At 41.9% G+C, this 21407-nt stretch overlaps 1 protein-coding gene across 1 annotated transcript in view; it reads left to right on the plus strand.

Moving 5' to 3' along the window:
• LOC100925930 (cysteine and histidine-rich protein 1) overlaps positions 1–20044 on the plus strand; it is a 50981-nt gene extending 30937 nt beyond the window's left edge. Inside the window, exons 2-4 of the mRNA XM_023496662.2 lie at positions 6260–6498; positions 9867–10078; positions 13117–20044. Coding sequence (XP_023352430.2) covers positions 6260–6498; positions 9867–10078; positions 13117–13508 — 843 coding nt within the window. The 3' untranslated portion in view covers positions 13509–20044. The remainder of the gene's footprint in view (positions 1–6259; positions 6499–9866; positions 10079–13116) is intronic.
• Positions 20045–21407: the final 1363 nt, after the last annotated feature.

Consider the following 21407-nt stretch of genomic DNA (forward strand, 5'->3'; position numbering starts at 1 on the left):
CTCTGTTGATTTAATCATTACTCTCAATAAAGGCAGTCATAATTATTTTTTTTTAAATAAAGATTTTAATTATAATGGAAATGACTACAGAGCATAAGTTACAAATTTTTGTCTCCCCTTTTGAGGTCCATTTGATCTAAAAGTCACCATCTCCAGATCCCTTAGTGACTTTTTATCTTTTGGGTCCTACAAGCCATTTTCCTATCTTTTCCAAATGAGATATCATTTATAAAGTGCTTTGCATAGTGCCAGGAACAGAGTAGGCATTTAATAAATTCTTGTTTTCTTCTCCTTTCCCCCTCTTTCTTAGAGTTTTGTACTTAGCATTTTCCCCTAGACCTCAAACCTTGCTTTTATGTTTGATGACTTTAATTTCCATGTTGTCTTCCCCTCAAATATTATTACTTCCCAGTTTATACTTCCTCAAATTTTGGTGATCTACATCTTCACTTTACCCTAAACATCCCTACAGATGGTTATATCCTTGATCTTATCACTCATAAGCATCCAACTTCCCCATCCAAATCTCTTAAATCCCTTTTATCTGACTTAGACAAACCCTTGTTCTTAAAGCTCTCTGTGCCCATTCTCTGGCAACTTCCTGTCACTCCACCCCTCCTTGCCTTCCCAGGCTACCACCTTTGCTCGGTCTCATTTCCCTTTAAAAACTTGACCCTCTATTTAACCAGTTAAACTTTATACTGCCTGATCCTTGAATCTTTTACTCCATTGACCTTTCATGGTTATCCCATTCCTTTCCAATGTTTAACCTTAGATTACTGCTACCAACTTTTTGCCTTTTCTGCTTATTCCTACTTATGTATTTCTGAGAGAAATCATACAACTGTATTGACTGGATCTGCTACAAATTTGTTATTTAGTTTTAACTGGATCTGTATAGTTACACAATAATAAATGTATCTCTGGGCTTTTCCAAACTTTCTCTTAACCCTCCATTCTTCCCTTGCCTATCATCCCAAGCAAAGGATCTCGCCTTATACTTTATAAGAAAAAAATCAAGGCATTCTGCCAAGAGCTTCTTTTCTGATGCAGTTCCATACTTGAAATAATTTCAGCACTATCTCCACTGTTTTCCTTTGTGCCAAACTCAGAAAATAAGGTGTTCCAATTCCTTGGCAGTGCCCTATTGCTGCCATTTTGTTGCTTTCCCCATAGGAGTTTGCTTCTTTCTCCCTAATTTTCACTCTTTTATACTGTATTACTTGCTACCTATAGATATTTTCAGATCCTCTTCATCCTCAAAACAATTCTCATTTAATCTCTTTAAATTTAAAGAGATTTAATCTCTTTAAATATTTATTCTCTGTGTAAGGCCCACCAAATCATTTGCTAAGGCAACTGAAAGCTACAACCTCCCACTAAAAGTTGATAATTTTTTATGGCCCAAAAATGATGTTATAAATATCCAAATGGCCTTTGGCTGGGGGGGAGGTGTTCCCCACCCTTGTTCTAGAAAAAAACTGTCAATATTCAATTGCCTCCAATTTCTTAGCCATTTGTAATTTGACTTATGACCCCCCTCACCACTTAATCATTGTCTTCAATGTTACTGTTTAACTCTTTATTGTTAAATCCAGTTTCTCAGATTTCATACATCTTGACTTCTCTACAGCTTTTGGCAATGTTGATCATGTCTTCTTTCTGGAAACTCTCTCTCTTTCTGGGTTTTTTGACACTGCTCTGTTGTTCTCACCTAGACAGCTAAGGACTAGAGTCAGAAAAGACCTGAATTTCAGTCTGGTAATGGACTCTAGCAATGTCCATTCTTATAGATTCAGCTATACTGAAGACTCGCAAATCTTAACCCATAACTTTATCGTGAACTTCAGTACTATATTTCCATTGATTTCTTGGATAGTTATCTTGCTTAACAAATGTTTATTGACTGACCTCTACTTATATTATCCCATAGACATCTCAAATTTAAAATATCTAAAACAACTTCTTACTTGCCCTCAAACTTCACTGGTTCTGTTGAGAGTACCACATTTTTCCATTTCCCTAGGTTCAGAATTTGGAGTCATCATCAGCTCTTCTTTGCAACACCCTTCTGTACTACATTCAGTTACTTGTCCAAAAAAAAAAAGCTTGTTCAGCATAAGGACTATTTTGGCATTGCCTTATACATGGGGATTGGGGTAGGGCTTGGGAAAGCTGACTTGTGATGTAATCTTGGGAGGGAGTTGCTAGTGAGAGACTCCCATCTGCCAATACATATCCGAAGCTGTCTTAAGCTCTGAGAGTATAAGTGACTGCCTAGCCCAGGGGATCATGAAGTCCAAGCACATCCCACAAACCTTTTTGAGGACATAGATGGTTTCACTTTTGTTTTGTTGTTGCTGTGTTGTTGTTGTTTAATCCACGCTGCCCAGGGCAGTACCTGATATGTAGTAGCTAAATTGAAATTGAGATTGCCAGGTATGGAATAAGAATGTAGATGAGTTCTAAGTTCTTTTCCAGCTAAGATTTCAGGATCTTGTTGGCCTGTGGCCAGAGCCCCAGAAAGCAACTGATCCAAGAATGGCTCAGCTTTGGACAGAACTGGGAGGTAATGGGAGCTTTTAAAATTTTTTTTATTTTATTTTAAGCAAAGGGGCCAGAAGAAATTACATCTTCATCAAACTCCTTTACAGATCAAAGAGATAAGCTAGTCTGAGGAAATGCACTTACTATTAGGAACATTGGGAGTGTTATTCAGACTCCAGAAGGCACAAACTGTTCAAATCCACAAATCCACAAAAATCCACAAATTCACTGTCCCTTTAAATGCTTTGGATATGAACCTCAAATATACAAGGAAACCAGGACTAGTAACTTAATATCCATCCTTTATGAAAAGCAAGATTCTCTAGGACATCTATAGTACAAACATTCATTGTCTGCTATATGCAAAGCTCTGTGCTGGGTTCTATAGATCCAAATACAACTCTTTCCCCCAAGGAGCTTACTTTATGTAAGGCTGTTGCAACAATATAAGTAAATGTAGGTTTTGTAAATACACTGTGTCTAGGTACAGGGGAGAGGGAAATTAACAAATGGAAGAATCAGGAAAGATAAAAAAAAAAAAAAAAAGTACTTTAAAGGTTCCAGTAGGCAGAGTTAAGAAGGGAGAATATCTCATGTGAGAAATGATATGTTAGTTATAGGGAATAAGGCTGCTTTGTTTGGAGCTTATCATGAATAAAAAATGCTAATATAATAATCAGCCTAGAAAGATAGATTGGAACCAAACAATGAAGAGCTTTAAATTTCAAATAGAAAAGTTTATATTTTATTTCAAAAGCACTTGAGAGCCACTGCAGCTTCTTGAGCAGAAGAGTGATTTGGTAACAAATTATGTTTAGGTATGTCACTTTGGCAGGTATGAAGAATGATTGCATATATGCATGAGTTTTGCCATTCCCTGTGTGCTTTGTAATTTCATTTGTTTTCATACCCTTCTACATAAAAACTGGCAGTCAGTAATTTTTTTTGTGTGGTTAATATTAGTGTCAAATATGTGTAGAAAAAAAAATGCTACTATCTCACTGGAAGGTCTAATGATTCTCCCTGGAATTAAAAAGCATTTTGGAGATATTTTGCGAAAGTATTATCAAATCAGTTCAAGTTAATAAGATTTTCAAGTTAAGCAAAATCTTAGAATGGGAGTCCTTAACTATATTATAATGTTTTTACCACCTCCTTGTCCAATAGGGTTTCCTATTCTATCCTTCTTACAGCTAGTTGTGCAAAGGGAATAACACTATTGCCCTCAAATTTAGAGGGTGAAGATTTAAACCAGAGAATATATCATCTGTTTTGATCTGTAGCAACTTTTAGGTACCTCTCAGCACTTTTTGACCTTAACTCGGTGGTATTTGAACCTTGTGGGGAGGGGCGCCACCACCTCTGCATTTCTTCATTTTTCACTGACACATGAATTTCCTAATATTGTGAACAAGCAAAGGCTCTTTTAAGAAATAAGGATGGGGAGGGGTTGAATTGGCATATTTATAGATAGGTAAATCAAAATGGACACAGAAAATGCTCCAGAGTCCAGGTGAAGTTTTATGCAGTAGAGATGAAAACCTTCATAGTTATGTGGTCCGTCAAAGTGCCAAGAACAAAAAGAAACATGAAAATATCCAATAACCTGCTTACCTGGGCCAGTCTCAACTACCTTTCCTTTCTCCCAACAGATGCCTCTTATTTTCAGAGGTGTATAGTTCTGTTTATTAGGACTCTGTGACTCTTGTTGGGGAGTTCTACTGATAACCTTTGTCTCCTTGATACTTTTCTGTGGAGATCTGCTCTGGGAGGGGATTTTTTTTTTTTTTTTTTTTGGTTGTTTCACAAAGCAGGATTGGTTTTTTATCTGTTTTGAGGAAGAGAGATGTGAGTGAACCTATCACACTTAAAAGAAGCGTTATACTAAATAAACTAAAAACAAAATAAAATCTCTATAGTCATTTGGGCTTTAAAAGTCAGATTTATTTGAATTGTAGCTGCCCCTGATCTGGATCTTACTATTTCCCACCTGTTGGCTGTCACTGAACTATTTCAGGTTTCCTTAGCTGCCTAACAAGTTTTCTGACTTGTATAAAATTGCTCAGGAAAGAAGTTATCAGGCCAGTCAGTTTTTCCTGCTAAGGAAACTGGAGCCTTTGGATTAGTATGGATTCCAATAAGCCAGGCTATTCCTGTCTATTCCTGCTGAGTGAAAGGGATGTTGGAGATCCTTTCATATGACATCTCTCATTGGGGAGACAAAAGGAAGGAACAGAAGTGGAAACTGTTGGAGAAAGAAATTAAATTATTTTTGAATTGCACCTAGGAATGCAGACTTGATTGACAACTTGCGTTGCCGTTATTTTAGTCCTCATTGTTGAACTCATTATGTATATTCGGGTGAGGTCCAGTGAAATACCTTTCATGTGTTATGATTTGTCTTTTTATAAAATTATCACAAAAGACCCAGTTCAGTCCTGTACAATACCTATAGAAATATTTAGTTTAGGAATAGAATACCATATACTCACAACTTGACAACGTATTTTTATTCTAGTTGCTATTTCGGAACTGCTTTCTTAGAAGTCATCAGTGACATGACCAAATATAAGACACTTTTTAGATTCCTTTATACTGATAAAGGGCTCTCATGAGGGAAAACGGTCATATTTTTATTGTGTGACTCCAGAGGACAAAAGTAGAATCAATGGATAGAAATTAAAACGGAACAGATTTTGTGTTTTGACTTAAAAGGAAAAACTTTAGACCTTTCCTGAAGTAGAAGAAGCAGTCAGGGTATGGTAGGTTTTTCCTTATCCTAATGCTCTTCAATAAAAGACTGGATCACCACTATTGGTTATATTGTAAAGGGGATAATTTTTCAATGAAGAGTTAGAGTATTTTTCCTCCTAAATCCCTTTGCTTCTCATATTCTATCATTTTGATCCTAGATGATTTTGTTGGTCTTGTTGAGGGGATCTTCCTTGACTATGGTATGGTTAGAACCTCCTTTTTGGGGTACCAAATGGCAAAAGGAAGGGATCATTGTGGGGAGATGGTCTATTTTGTGTAAAGCCTTAGGTAATATATATTCCTTGGAAGAAACTGGACTCTGGGGAATAGCACTTTGGGTGAAGAGGTTTATTTCAATCTCCATTCTATTTCCTCGGCAGTCAACATAATTTTTGGTGGAATTTATAAAGAATCAACAAGTATTAATTGCTCTATGTCAGGAACTGTGCTAGGTGCCTGACATAGAGCACTCAAAAATACTTATTGATAGAGATCGTTTCAGTCTTTCTATTTGTATCAATTGTATCAGTCAAGGAGCTTACAGTCTAACAGGGAATCAAATTTAGAAGTTCCTAATGGCTAAAGAAATCCCTTTGTTTTGGAGAAAATGTAAATTGAGTAAAGAAGTTAAGTCATAAAGCAACCTGCCCATTCATATGATGGCGCTTACTTTATTGCTGGCAGGTAGCCTGAGAGGAAGTAAACATCCTCTGGAGTCACTTTACTGAGTGAAGACAGTCATTTTGTAGCTGTCTTTTGAGACTGCCCCCTCCACGATAGTGTCCTGTGAGGCCGCGCCAGCCTGAATCAGGCCGCGATGCTGGTTCTGTGCGGTGCCGGTTCCTGCGCGCACACCGGGGCTTCGCGGGAGGAGTTGGAGGAAGCGCGTGCGCGCATGCATTTGTGACTGGGTACCCACCAGGTCTATGAAGCTCCATTTCCCTTTCCTTCTTCACAGTGTACTAATGGTCACTTGATGTGCGCTGGCTGTTTTATCCACCTACTAGCAGATGCCCGGCTGAAGGAGGAACAGGCCACATGCCCCAATTGTCGTTGTGAGATCAGTAAGAGCCTCTGCTGCCGAAACCTGGCTGTGGAAAAAGCAGTGAGTGAGCTGCCGTCAGAGTGCGGCTTCTGCATGCGCCAGTTCCCCCGCTCCCTCCTGGAGAGGCATCAGAAAGAGGAGTGCCAGGACAGGTAAAGCGCCCCCAGTGGCTGCTCTCCGCCCCTCCCTTCCTACCTTCCTCCCCCCTCGCAGGAGGTCACAGCCCTTTGGGAGATGGGCTCTCTCAGTTCCCTGGCTTTGCCACTTAATAGCTTGGGCAAGTCATTCTACTTCTCAGAAGTCTCTTCACCTATAACATGGAGATGAATTTACACGGTCTGCTTCCCAGAGCTGCTGTGAGGAAAGACTTTGTAACCGTAAGGTGATAGAAGTATATTGGTTGTTTCTCTGTAATGGTGAAGTCTGGTGATGTTGACTGAGCACCCCATGAAAACCAGAATGCAGGCTACTTTTCCCTGTCTCTCCTAGAAAGACCCCTACAAGGCAGGCTTCTCACCTTTGGGCTTGGGCCCTACTTCCTATATTCCTAGGGATACACTGCTCAGTGTTGCTAGATTTTCTTGGTTATTATTTGATATGGGTGATATTATTCAGATAAATGTGGCTCTGAAGGTGTGGTACGTGGTCTTTAGAGCAGGAGTAAGAGGACTAGAGTCTTGGCCCCTGGCAGGAAAGAAAGAGGCTGTTAACTTGCCTTCCCAGCTGGGAGTGAGTTTGAGATTTTGAAAATTGCCGTTTCTGCCTGGAGTTGGAGAGACTCTTTCACACAGGATCCCTCATTAACATTGTCTTCCCTGGAGTACTAGACCAGTTCTGATTTTTACCAAGCAAAGCATTCCAAAAAGGCTCTTATCTGCCCAGAGTTCTTCTCGATGATTGATATAATACTTTGGGGAACATGATCCCTGTTCTTTCTACATTCATTCTTGTACTCATGAGAGTACTTTTTTCTGAGTGGGTGCTAGTTGGAGAATGGCACCAAATTCTTGTCTTGTTAGGGAAAAAAATGGAACTCATGTATCCTGGATTAAATACCATTGGCTTAGTGCCTCAAGGTTGGCTTAAGTTCTTGTAGTGTTCCTTGGGATATGGTATGAGAGACTGGATAGGAAAAAAAATTTAAGAAGATCACATACTTCTTGTCCATTATTAGCCAAGCCATTCTCAGAGTCTGGAGGAAGAAGAGGAGGCTATGGCACTTCACCTAAGTTTCATGACACAGATCTTATTTGATTCCTACTGACATTCATCTTTCTTGACTTCTGATTGCCTTGAGATATTTGACTTCAGTTCTCTTCCTTGGTTACTAGAGTACTTTGGGGAGTCTTTTCGGTGTGTTTTTTTTTTTTTTTCTTCCAGGTGAGGGGGAAGTTTGAGATCTCCTAAGCGAGTTACATGGATGAACAGAACCAGTATCTTCTTGTCAGAGTTTTGGGGTCTCAGCATATATCAGCTCTGCTGAAAATCAGCCTGGCTTCTCTGAAGCCATTGTGCCATGGTTAGCATTAGTTAAAAAGAAAAAGATAGGGAGAGCTTGGTTATTTCCAAGTTAGTGAAAAATGTGAATGATTTAAGTTCCTTGCTCTTCCCATAGCCTTCTGGCTTAATGGTCCCAGAATGACATTTCTGAAAGGAGCAAGGTGATACTTCTGAGGAAATAGAGCCAGCGTCCTTAGATCCTGGGGTCCTTGGATCCCTGCTCTGGGGATGAAATAGACGTGAGACCTGTAGCCAGGCCTCTGATTCTTTAATCAAGGTTTAAGATCCAGAAACAGAACAGACATTGTGGCATCTTGGGCCTCACAGAAGAATTTAGAAACTTCAGAAGAAGCTTGATGACTCAATGAAATTCTGAAGATGGCTGGCAAGAAATCCTAAATCTAACCTTCAAAGTGAAGGTTGTAAAAATGATCCAATTCAGAAACTGGTGGAACAGTCTGATAATGATACTTGTCCCAGCCCTTTCTTGTGTCATAGATGAAATAGGTTTTGGTTCGTCTCCCTATTTCCTTCATCTTATTATGTTTGACCTCTACTAAACAAAGTTTTCAGTTAGTGAATTATCTTCTGGGTGTCCTTTTTTACTCTTGATACCTCTTGCTCAGGTCTCCAGTCTTGTCTTTTCATTGGAGGAAGAAGATTCTCAACAGGGAAATAACCCAAAGGCTCCATTTGTGAACCAAACCAAGGCATTTCATGGGCTGGGAAAAGAGAGTTTCAGGGTAGCTGGGGGTCCTAGAGTTGGCAAGAAATCTCGGCTTTTGATTAGATAGACCTCTGATTCTCAGGAGGCTATTGCTGATCCCCTGCTTCGAAGAAGTCAGCCTATATATAATCAGGTTGTGACTGACTGTACACTGGACAGCAGGGATAGACAGCTAACTATCTTGTCACAAATTCTGTTACTGCTTTTTCCAGATCAGACTTCAAGAAAGCGCTTTTTTGGCTTAAGTGCAAATCACCAAAAAAAGGCCTATTTTCAAGGTCAATCCATATATGTCCTGTTTGATGGCCTTTCTTGATCTCTTCAATAGTAGAGCTGACAAATATGGGTTAGCCCTCCTGGCTGAATGAAAATACTTCTCTATTGCTACCCTACCCATTCTTATTCCTTCCCTAAATCAGTTTGATTCTTGTTCAGCCTTAGGGATATGGGTCTTTCTTGGGGAAGCCCTGACCATTAGATCCCAGGTCAAGGTCCTCCTAAGTTTAAAGTACCTTGGAGAGAGGCCCAGTTTCATTGGGCTCATGCTCCTAATGATCTGGTTTGGCTTCTCTCCATAGTTCCTTCTCTGCCTGTTCCCTGATCCAGTTTAACAGTTCCAAGACCTTAGTTTTAAAGCCTGTTAGTATAGGATAGTCTGTCATATTTTTCTTTAGAAAATAGGACTGTGGTTTTAGCTCTGCCACAGGTAGAGATTATTTAGACCTTGGGCTTGCACAATATCAGAAGCTTCCTAGATTGAGTATTGACTACCTGATTACAAGGTTCACCATCAGGAAACTTCCTCATTGTCTTGAAGGACTGTGAAACTGGAAGCACTGTTTGAGAGACATAGAGTTATGTGCACAAGGATTTACATCACTTGTTGAATTGAATTGCACTTGAGATTTGAAACAGTGGTAGGTAGTTTTTCTTAACTAGAAAAGCTCTTATTACATCTTGGAGTGCAGAAATGAAGTAATACTAGCAGAGTATGCTTGTGTGATAGTGTGTGCATGAAGGTAGAAAGATATAGGAAAAACAGATGTGTGCTATGAATCTAGGGCTCTGTGTTGACTAAACTGTAGTGCCAAGATTTGAGGCTGGTGCTGAAGCACAAATTCAGGATTCTTCATGGTACATGCCCATGGGTCCCAGAGACATTGCTGGGGTTACGGCAGGGTCCTCTGCTCTGCCCTAGGGCCTACAAGATTTTTGGCTATACTCTCTATGTGCATGCTTTATGTCCAGAGTCTCCAGTGATGCACATGTGCATGTGTGTCATCTTTCTGGCAGGGTCACGCAGTGCAAATACAAACGCATCGGTTGCCCGTGGCAGGGCCCCTTCCATGAGCTGACTGTGCATGAAGCAGAATGCACACATCCCACCAAGACTGGCAATGAACTAATGGAGATTTTGGATGAGATGGACCAAACCCACAAGAAGGAGATGCAGCTATATAACAGCATCTTCAGCCTGCTCAGCTTTGAGAAGATCGGCTACACAGGTAATCATCTGAGAGGCTGTGAGGGGCCCAGGGACCTCCTCTTCCTCTGAACATTTTCTTAAGTATATTTTGGTCTATATTTAATCCATGGCCCCTCTTTTCATAAAAAGCTGCACAGTGACTGTCTCCAGTCATTGTACTGTGTGTATACTTTTAGTCCATTCTGATATGGGAAGATAGTTTAGCTGTGTGTATTCCTTCTCTTCTCAATAAAGAGTGGGAATTTAGAATAAATGTAGAGGGATAGTATAGAAGCACTGGATAGAATGACATGTTAGGGGAGGAGGGGTAAATAGAGACATATGTCCAGGGTGACAGGGGATGCTGAAGCTGCTTAAGCTCCTTGGAGAACAGGATTTATGTGTGCTGGGTTGGGCTGGGCTGAGCTGAGCTGTGGTATGGGCATTCCCTTTTTGGAGGTAAGTTAGTAGTAAGTGCAACTGCTTGCAGTGTACAAAAGATCAGGGAGAACATAAAATCAGAAATTCAGGAAACTATTGCTATGACCCTTTTTGTCTTCTTGAAAGTCAAAATGACATCTGACAGTGTGCTTACTGACAGACATTCCTTGTCTGCCTTCCTGGCTAGGATCCTGTGCTTCAAGAGAATCCCCTGACCCAAGTGGGTGTTACAAGTCCTCTCCTTGTCGGCGACCTGGCCCTGGGAGGGGAAAGTATGTGATAGGTCTCTTCCAAATTCATCTCATGTGAGTTTTCTCCCTGGTGTTGAAAGGTTAGGGAGGAATCATAGCAAGGTTCATCTTCAGGTTGGTCCAATCTTGAGTTCTCTCCTTCCTTAGGCACTTAGAAACTCTGGCATAGGTTCTGATTAACTCCAAGGACAAAGAATTAGGGGGCAAAAGCCATGGGGTGGGTTGGGGGGGTTGGGAGGACGGGGGAAGAGTGATTACAAGGAATTGGCAAACAGCATTACTCCACATGCCTTATCCTGAACAGACAAGGATATGTTGTGGACCCAGGTAAGTTGGCTGTTGACTGTCTGATAATTTTTCACAACTCTTGTAGATCTTTCTCTGGTCAGTGTTTTAGGTTAGGCATTGTGGATCTGGACCAAAAAATGTATGGGTGTGGGTCTGAGTTGAGATGGGATAGAGCACCTAATTTTTTGTTACTCAGAAATGATGTACCCTTGGGGCTGAGATAAGAAGTTTCTTGGGGGCCCTGGAGTCTCTTGCCCTCCGGAGAAGAAGAGCAGGGCATCCTTGTTCTTGGGCAATTAATCAGCAATGCATTGTTAAAAGCTGTCAAAGAATGTCTTCCTTTTAGAAGATTCAGACACCAGACTTAGCTGTGAAAACACTGTTCATCTGTCCTAGGCGCTGCTGAGACAGAACGGTAACAGACAGAGCTGTTAAAAATTAGCTGGCTGGATCTCGTTGGATCTTTGGCCTAAGAGTGGGACTTTAACAGGCAGCGATGCCATACTACATGGGGTCGAACATGCTGGGGCAGCTGGTGCCATTGTGGGAATCTCAAGCCCTGGCCCCCCAGAGGAGTCCCTGTCTTGGCACCAAGTGCAAGGCTGCACTTGAGAGAAGAGACTTGTTTCCCAAGGTGCTGGGGGCTGGCTTGAGCTGTGTTCTCTGGTGGAATCCCCAGTTTAGGACCATGTTCTTTCATCACTAGCCATCTTTGGGGAGTTGGGTGGGAATGAGCCAGAGCTGTTAACCTATGCAGTCTGTGGGGCTAGAGGCCAGATTAGGACCATTTTCCTGCCTGCTATGGAAGTATACACTTTGTGATGAGACAGACGCTAGAGAAGCATTTGGGTTATGATTGATTCCAGGAAAATGATGATGTTGGTCCTAGGCTAATACCATAAATTGTGTGTAGCTTGAAATAACTGGTCAACCTTACTACACAGATATGTTGTGCTCGTTCAATTCTCTCTCATAGAAAATGTTGGAAAATATGTATTTCTGTATGAATTGCACAATAAGGCTGTATATGTAGCTGTGCTTTGAGATTTTTTTGGTTTGTAAAGACTTAACACATTAAAACTACCTCTTGATCCAGGGTGATAGCTTGAGAACATTGGCTATGCCCTCTGGTGGACCTGGCCGGCTAAGGGTTTCCTGGACTGAGCCAAGTGGGACTATGTCTGGAAAGGTTTGGTTAGTTGTGTTTGATTTATTAGCCTCTTTGCAAATCTGAGCCCAGAGCAGCTCAACCCAATGTATTGTTTTCTTTATACATAATCTATACATGTATCTCATCTGGCATTCTCTGTACCCTGCTGAAAACGGACAGTCTGTATTTCCCTTGCCCTGCCCTCTGGTTTGCTCTGCGGCGATGCCAAGTCTGTGCCTTACCTTGTTGACGGCTGTGTATCCAAATCCAAATAAAATGCACATTGTTCTCAGAACCGTATCCTGTCTGTGTGTTCTGCTTGTTCTCCGCCCCTATTCCAACGGGGGCACACACACCTAGTGAGCTTAGTTTCCCAAAGCCATAACTAGTGCCAGTTGCCAACTCTAGCAGCTCCCCCCTCACCTAGGTCTGGCAGGACCCTGTAGATCAGAAGAATTTTAGCTCAAGACTTTAGAACTGCAGGACACTTTTAGATGGTGGCCCAATTATAGCATAAAAATTAATAGGATAGATTGGACCTGCTAAGCAATGAGTACTTGGGATATGTGATATGTCATTATGCAGCTCCTGATAAATACCAGAGTGGTTTTGCTGTTTACCTTTTGCAACCTGTTGTTTCTCTTCAGCTGATTTTAATTAACCATGTTTGTATTTTATCTTATTTCCCCCCCAAAGCTTATGCATCTGAAAATCTTCCTGTAATTAACTTGTCATTTAAAAATTAAAGTGCATTGAGTTTCTTCTCGGTAAGTCACATTCTTCCTGAAACTAACCCAGCTTCGAGCAGTTGGACCCCTTCGGTCTTCATCCGTTTTGAGGAAGGCTCCACACGGTAGCCCCAGGTAAAGTGAGCTGGTTGTCTGCCCTGCCAATGGCCTTCAATAACTTCCTGGTCTTTCTTCCCCGTCCCTCTCTGTCCCATTGCAGAAGTTCAATTCCGCCCGTACCGTACTGATGACTTCATCACACGCCTCTACTACGAGACGCCGAGGTTTACCGTGCTGAGCCAGACGTGGGTCCTGAAGGCGCGGGTAAACGACTCTGAGAGGAACCCCAATCTATCCTGTAAGCGTACCCTCTCCTTTCAGCTCATCCTGAAGAGCAAGATCAGTTCCCCCATGGAGTGCTCCTTCCTCCTACTCAAGGGGCCCTATGACGATGTGAAAATCAACCCTGTGATCTATCACTTTGTCTTTACCAATGAGAACAACGAGACCGACTATGTGCCACTCCCCATCATAGACTCTGTGGAGTGTAACAAACTGCTGGCTGCCAAGAACATCAACCTAAGGCTCTTTATATTCCAGATACAGAAATAGGCAGGGCTGGGGTCATGCTGGCAAGCTCAAGGAGAAAGAAAGCACCACTGAACCGTACTTACCTCGTCTGGGCAGCCTGCACCAGTTGCGATTTCACACTATAATCGGATCATTTTAGAAAAAGGAGGGAGGAAACAAAAACGAAAACAAAACAACCAACCCAAACCAATTGGAACCAAGTCTGCATGCGTATGCAACAGTGTAAGCAGCCACAGCCTGCCTTCTCTCTTCCCCTCTCCTAGATACCCTGGGCCAGGGCCTTCCCCCACCAACAGCCTGCCCAGCTGCCCCCGCAGGCCAGGTCAGTGGGAAGCTAGACAGCAGTGGAGACCTCTGCGGTGCCACCCTCGTCTGCCAGGGAGCGTTTGGGAAAACTGCGAGGCATCCCCTGTTACTCTGTTACATTGTAGCAGAGCAGTGTTGGCTTGTTCATGGTTAAGTGCACAATTTCCAGATGCATGGGGGCTCAGGAGATCCTGGCTGACTTTAGACAGCATATTTGATTGAAATTAAAAAGGCAACCTTGTTTCCTATTTTTTTCTTTTGTTTGGGTGGAGAAGTCTAGCTCTGGTTTAATATTTGAGAATATTATTTTCTTTGATTTTATACATTCAGATGGGGAATTGGAAAGGGAAGAAAGCTGTCCAGTTTCCTTTCCCTTTTTTATCTACTTATCCACAGGAAAGACCAATGGGAATATAATGGTATCTCTGAGAAACCTAACAAGGTGAAGCCCAAGTTTCTGGGGATAGGGGCTGGATGATGGGGAATGAGGGAGATCCTCATGAAAGGAATCTACCATCTCTTGCCATCTACCTCTCAAGTATCTGGGAAGTAGACAGAGATGGAAGGGCTGCTTTAAGCTGTCTGATGTGTGAAGCTGGGCCCTCCTCATCTTTTTCCCTTCCCCTCCTCCCCCACAAGGTGTCCTGAGGCCTTTGGGAGAGACCAGCTTAAGGGTTAAGGGAGGTAACTTCAGACTGAAGATTGAATGGAGTATGATGTGACTTCTAGGCCTAGGTCCCTGGGGTGAGTTTTTGGTTAATTTCTAGCACAGAATCCTCATGCTTTGTTCCCAGGGTATTATCTTCAGGTTAATATTTATGGCACATGGGAATAAGCTGTTTGCTTCTCTCTTTCTCTTCCCTCCCAGCCCTACTCCAGCTCCTTCAGGGTCCCCAGAAACCTGCACTCAGAATAATGGAGTTCTTAATTCATTTTTGTATTATGGTCAATCATGAAAAAAAGGAATACCATGGGCCACAACGTATTTTCATGTTTCTTACCCTGCCTCCCGCTCCTGTCCCTTCCCACTTGCCAAATATAGCCCAGGCTGCAATTCTCATCGAGACAGGATGATGCCTTTGGGGCTCAACAGACATTTTCGGAATGCAGGGTGAAATTCTGTCTCTTCCCAGAATAAAAGAAATTAACCTCTTTACAGGCTCTTCTAGCAATTATACAATTTTCCAGTGTGAGAAAGAATATATTTTATATAGTTTGTCTCTGGCATGTTTGTGGACAGGCCCAATATAGCCGTTCATCAAACTTGAAGAGTTCTACAGGGATATTTGCTCAACACTGTTTAGCAAAGTGAAGTATGTGACTTAGTTGTGGAGGGAAACTGTCCTATGGAATTGTGGCTAGTAGATGGTCTCTAAGATCAGCTTAGTCCCATCACATTGGCCACTTTGGGACACAGTTTTGTATTGTGTCTGTGGAATAACTGGATCAATCCAATTATACATCATGTAAACACCACTGCAAGACTGTGATACTTGTGGCTTCTAGTAAAGCTCCAAGGAAAGCCCTCTCTGCTTTGGGTTTTTCCTAGATGTAGATCATCTCTTCCCAGTCTGGCATGGTTACATTTTTTCCTGTTGTGACCAGTGGCAAATTGGTGAAGCTCACGTGTCAGTGACTCAGTGACCCTCAGGAGGTAAAGGCAACATAGTCTTTTAGAGTTAGCCCCTAGGGTGATTTGTAAGTGGTTTCCAAAAATTGTCTTGTTGACCCTTGGGTGGGTTTTAGCTTTTGCTAGAGATGGGTGTGAATGTCTGTGTGTGTGGGTGTATGGGAGTATGTGTGTATGTATGTCTGTGCATGTACACTCGAGTGTGCATGGGGAGAAGGAGGGTGGGGGGGTGAATGTGAGAGAAAGAGAAAGAGAAAATGTATGGGAGGTGGGGTAAGAGGAGGAAGGTAGAGTATTTTTCTGACAAAGCTTTTTTTGTGGTCTGTGATAAAGTGGCAAGGTCGAAAAGGCAAGTATGGGAGAGCCTCTCTTTGCTTTGTACTCTCCTGATCCCACTCCCTGCTCTCAGAGTCCCCTGAAAGCTTCCTGGAGACTGCATACCAACAACCATTTCTCCTTCTCCCTGCTCCCTACTCCTTGCTCTGGAAGAATGTTACTCATTATAGCTTTTTTGTTGATCAAAAACCAAAGAACCACATTTTCTTCAGTCTTTGTCTTTCCTCTCTTCTTCCCAAATTCTGCTTTATACTAAGCCCACTCTTCTATCATCATGTACTTTGTAAAATTAAACCAGATTTCATCTTACCCCTTTGGTAAGGAGAAGTGACTAAGGTGACCAAGGTGGTGTCAAATTAGCTTCACACATGGAGTCTTTGAAGAGATGTGGCAACTCTTTTTGTAGATGGAGGTCTTTAAGGTCAATTTCCTGCACTATGCTTGCTCTTGGTCAGAGTCCTTCAAAGGACTAGGCAGGGAGCTAGATACGAGTGGGACCTCTCAGGATCTCACCACCTTATGGTGCCATTTGAGAACTACTGACCTTGAGAATAGTTTATTCTGTTCAGAGGCTATGGAGGAAAAGCAGCAGATCTTTCTTAGATTTGAAAATGATGAAGTTTCTATGAGCCATGAGGCTGCATGGAAAGGGCCCAGATTTTCTCAAAGAATGATGGTCAGATTATATTAGGCACCTAGATCCTCCTTCCTCCCTTTCCCCTCCCCTAGGTATAATTTCCTGCCCCTTCTTTGGCTATGGGAATCTTGATGTGAAACACTCCATAAACTATTGGGCCCAATTATTTTTAGCTAAGATTGGTCCTTCATTCTTTCAATGTGCCTAGGTCATCTGTGATTAAATTGATGAGTATTTGCTGCCAGTGGAGTCAAGGCTTTTCTAGAGCCCTGACTGGTAAAGTTCCATTCGAGATTGAGGAAATTCCTCCACCCTAAACCACCCAAGGATTGTGTGAGCTGCTCCTTCCCCCTGCTTTTCCCACCCTTTTCCCCCTTTGCTGTCACTAAAGAACTCTAATCTCTTGTATCTGTATCTTCAGGCCCCTGTGGGACTTTTGGGAATGAATATTAAGGTTTCATTGAGTTCCAAACATCTCCAGGAGGTGAAACGTAAGTGAAAGGAACTTCTACTAAGTGTGAATATGATTGACATCCAGGTTACAGGCTTTCTTCTGTGTAAACACAAGACAAAATTCAGAGGACGTCAAGTAGACATAGCTTATCCTGTGGGGCTGAGGAAAGGCAGAGAAGAGATAATTTTTCTGAGTGTGCTCCCTACCTTAACCTCTCACCCTTAGGAAATATCAGAGGGAATGAGGTCTTGAGGTGTTGCAGGGGAAGAGATTTGAAAGTGAATTTTTAAAAACACTTCCTTGAAGGCCAAGGTATATGCACTGGGTACATGAAAGCCCAGGCTTTTAGCTTTTAAAGTAAAAATTCTGTTTAGGCAAGTTTCTGGTTTTGCCAATAATATCCCTCACCATCTCTCTCACCCCATATGCCTCCCTTCCTTCTGCAAAGAAGGAATTCCTTAAACCCTTCAGCATTGTCCTCCTATACCATCAGATACTCAGGTAAAATCCAGTGTTAACCCAGCTGCTAATTCGAATGGGCTAATTTCAGGTGGCATAAAGGTGGGTATGTGGGTGTGCTTGGATATGCAAGGGTGTGTGTGTATTATCAATAATGGGAAGGACATTCTTGTAAGCTGATATTCTGAGGAGTACTATCTACTGTCTGTTGAGTGTTGATCACCTGTTAAAAGAGTGTGGGGAGCAAGACAGAATTCTTGGTTTGGGTTTCCAGATGAGGAGCAGCCATCCTTTGATGGGGAGCAGCCATGTAGTCCATTCACTGTTATTGTTGTCTCTACCCTTCCTTCCACCCCGACTTCTTCAGGTATGATTAACTTGGCTACTGTGTAGTACAGGTGTGGATACCATTGCATGGATTAATGAATTCTTGTTGACTTTTGGGGGTTGACTCTTGTCAGACTTTGTACCAGATTACCTTTTTGGTTAAATCTTATCAGGGGCAAAGAGAGAGTAGTGGATGGATAGGAGCTCATAACGGATGGGACTAGCAAGAGTAGGAAAAGGTATGGTCTCGCTGTAGTATCTAGGAATGAATACACTGGCCTCTCATGAAGGCACTGTTTCTCTGGTTTCTTGAGTGACTATTATATGTAATTCAAAACACCTGATAGGAGAAAGATCCGTCCTCTTGGTATTCTCTGGAGAGTTTTTATGTCCTCTTGTTTTTTGAGGATCAAGAAGTTTTGCCCAGGAAAAAATGGGGACATACAAATGATCTTGTAATAACTAGATGGATCTTCAGTGCTGCTGTTACTGTTAATGTATGGTACATGGGAGTGGAAAGTAAAAGGATGGTAGTAAAAAAAACAATCTGACATTCTAACATGTTCACATGTTCACTTGTCACCGTGTAGAGCTGATAAAACATGGATCAAGGGAGAGGGATCAGAGTAGTCAAATGGGTGGCTCCCATGCAGGGAGGATAAAATTTTGATAATCTAGAGGAAAGCTAGTTAGTTCCTTTTACCTTACCTGGTAGTTCATTGAACCCTAGAAATGTTGTACTAGAACTCTATTTTGATGAGTCTTATCACATGAATTTAAATGATAAATGATGCCCCCATCCCTGACTTTCCACATTGTAGGTGTTTCTTACTATGTGCCTTGACAGTCCACCAGAATTCCAGATGGCCAGTTAGACTGGACAGAGTGGCATCCCAATAGTATGATAAGATGTCACTCTCTCCTCCTACCCTCAATAGGATGGGCTTTGTGGTGTCTGATAACATCCTGTCATGGGAACAGCTACAGGTCTTTCTGTGTGTGTGTATGTGTGTGTGTGTGTGTGTGTGTGTGTGTGTGTGTGTAGTGTGTTTATGTCTTTATGCAGTTTAGCTTCCAGAAGGCTCTGCTATGTGATAAAGAGGGGGACCAGTATTCCCTGTTCTTCACTGCCTTCCCCAATTCCCACCCAGCTCATGAGTAACAACACAACCTTCCTTTCCACAGAGAACTCTGAATATGTTGTCTAAAGCCTCCTGTTGAGGGTAAGAGCAGGATCCTATATTTGGTTGAATTGAGGAGGGGAGGGGATGACAACTAAGGTTGGATGTGAGCTCAGGGTGAGAAAGTCAGGAAGTTGTCATCTCAGTAAGAAACATAGCAATTTCCAGGAGACTTGTCTGGTTGATTTTGTTTTTTAAATGCTTTGCCAAACTGGCACTGGTGACAGGAAGTATTTTTCTAGTCTCCAGCCAAGGCCCCTTCTTTTGGAAGGTGTGTGTGTGTGTGTGTGTGTGTGTGTGTGTGTGTGTGTGTTTGTGCACACCTGTCTGTCAGTGATGGTCCAAAAGAGAATTGTAAATAAATCATGATGTTTTTACATAGCCTTTCTCCATAGTCACCAAACAGCCCCTGCTTCCTCCCCTTTCCTCTTCTACTCCCCAATATTTTCCTCTGGTTTCCCTAGGCCCCCATGGCCCTTATAATGTTCATACACAGCAGCTGAGCCTTACTGCCTGGTTCTGAACTGGGCATCTTGAAAGATTGTAGCAAGTGTCTCGTGCCCCAATGGGAGACGGGCAGATCACAAACCTCCTTGCAGTATTCACTGTGGGTAATTTATTTAACTAGTGAATGTAGATTAAAGTAATTAAAACGAAGAGAAACTAATGCTTTGTCTGCGGGATCATGTGTCCTCCTTGTATCCTAACCTGATTTTTAATTTGTCGTCTTGTTCTTTTGAGGCTCTCCTCTGAGGGCCTAGTAGAGAGCCAGTGGCATGGGGGAAGGGATCAGGGACAGTGCTGTCAGAGTGGATACAGGGGGAGAAGAACTGATCGAGGAAACTCTGGAGGTCTTAAGTCCAGATGGAAGGGCAGAGTGGATCTTTAGGAGGCCTATTTTAGTACTGGACTCCAGTGACTTCAGAAGTAGGGGAGGAAGCTTGGGGCTGGGGTTTTATTAGGGGCTCAGCCATCCATCTCTTCCCCCTCCCTTCCCTCCTTCTCCCTCCTTTCTTCTCCCCATTTCCCTTCTTCCCCTTCCACAAGCACTACATCCTTTGATTCACTTAAAATGAGAAATTTACAGAAATAATAATTTTTAAACAAAGCAAGAGAAGTGTTTTTAACGCTGTTGGGAATGATTCATTATGTTACTTTTGTGGTCTGCGTTCTGTTTGGATATTTTCTGTATGTAACTGTAGTTTAAAAAAAAAAATTGCCAAACTATGCTTTGTCTGTGTTTCCTTAAAGGGGGTGGGGAGGAAATTGGGGCTCTTCTTCTTGCTAACATCTTCACTTCACTCAGGAAATGGTCCAGTCTTGCCTGGGTGGAATATTCATTTGAGACCCTCATTTTGTCTGTGACCCACAAAAGCTGAGAATATACTAATTTTGGTCTGGCTTTCCATAATTTTCATCATAACACAAGCATTTTTCACATTAAAATACTTGGTATGTCTATTTTGCAGATGATAAGAAAACAAGCCTATTAAAGTTAAGTAAATTGACTGTGGGTGGTTAGCTGAAGTTAAGACTAGAACCCAAATCAAAATTATAGAATCTCAGTTGGAAAGGACCTTAGAAGAGACCATTTAGGGGCAGCTAGGTGGCGCAGTGGACAGAGCACCAGCCCTGAAGTCAGGAGTTCAAATGTGGTCTCAGACACTTAACACTTCCTACTGTGTGACCCTGGGCAAGTCACTTAACCCCAATTACCTCAGCAAAATAAATAATATGAATCTCCTTTACATCATGGATACTTGCATATATATGTTTCACCTTACCAATAATCTATATAAAATCTGGATTCCAGGATTTGAACACTAAAATGCTTAAAGGTAATTGAATCGAACAGATCAGAGCATACATATTAACTTCTCCCTTCTCTAAACACTGTGCTTCTAGCAATTCAGCTTCACAATATATTAGCCGCCTTATATAGTTTGTGCATATTGAAGTTCCAAATCATTAGAACCCACCCAGTCTTGTATTTGAACATTTTATTTAACTAAAAGGAAATCCTCAAACTTTGTTGTTCTTAGCCAGTTAAAGTCCTTTTTCAGATTCCATTTTTATTGCCCAATATATCATCTATTCAATTATGTTCAGTAACATCATGTGCCTACTATATGTTAGGCACTGGGGATATAAATATCCAAAGGAGTCTCTGTCATCAGCCTACACTGTAAAGTGCTGAGGACTTTGGGGGAGTGAGCGTGGGCAGGATTTGTAGTTTTCTTAAATGTAGGGAGCTCTCTGCTGAAGAAAGTCCTATTGATACAGATATTTATTTCTTCTGTAAGTTAAACATCAACTTGCTAGGGACCTGGGAAAAGGGGGTAAGTTACTTACCTTGGTTATACGATGCTGGGCTCTGTATCTAGGTCATTGTGACTCCAAGACTAATATCCACTATACCAGGCTGGCTCTCCAAACAGTTAAGCAAAATATAATTAGAAGAAAAAGAGAACATTAAAAAATAGGGGGATCAAAGAGGACTTGTAGAAATGGATATCTGCTCTGAGGCTTTTGAGAGATATATTCTAAGCATATGAAGTAGCAAAAGCACAGAGTTGGGAGATGGGAACCA

Source organism: Sarcophilus harrisii, chromosome 1 (assembly GCF_902635505.1).
Source record: "Sarcophilus harrisii chromosome 1, mSarHar1.11, whole genome shotgun sequence".
NCBI classification, from domain to species: domain Eukaryota; kingdom Metazoa; phylum Chordata; class Mammalia; order Dasyuromorphia; family Dasyuridae; genus Sarcophilus; species Sarcophilus harrisii.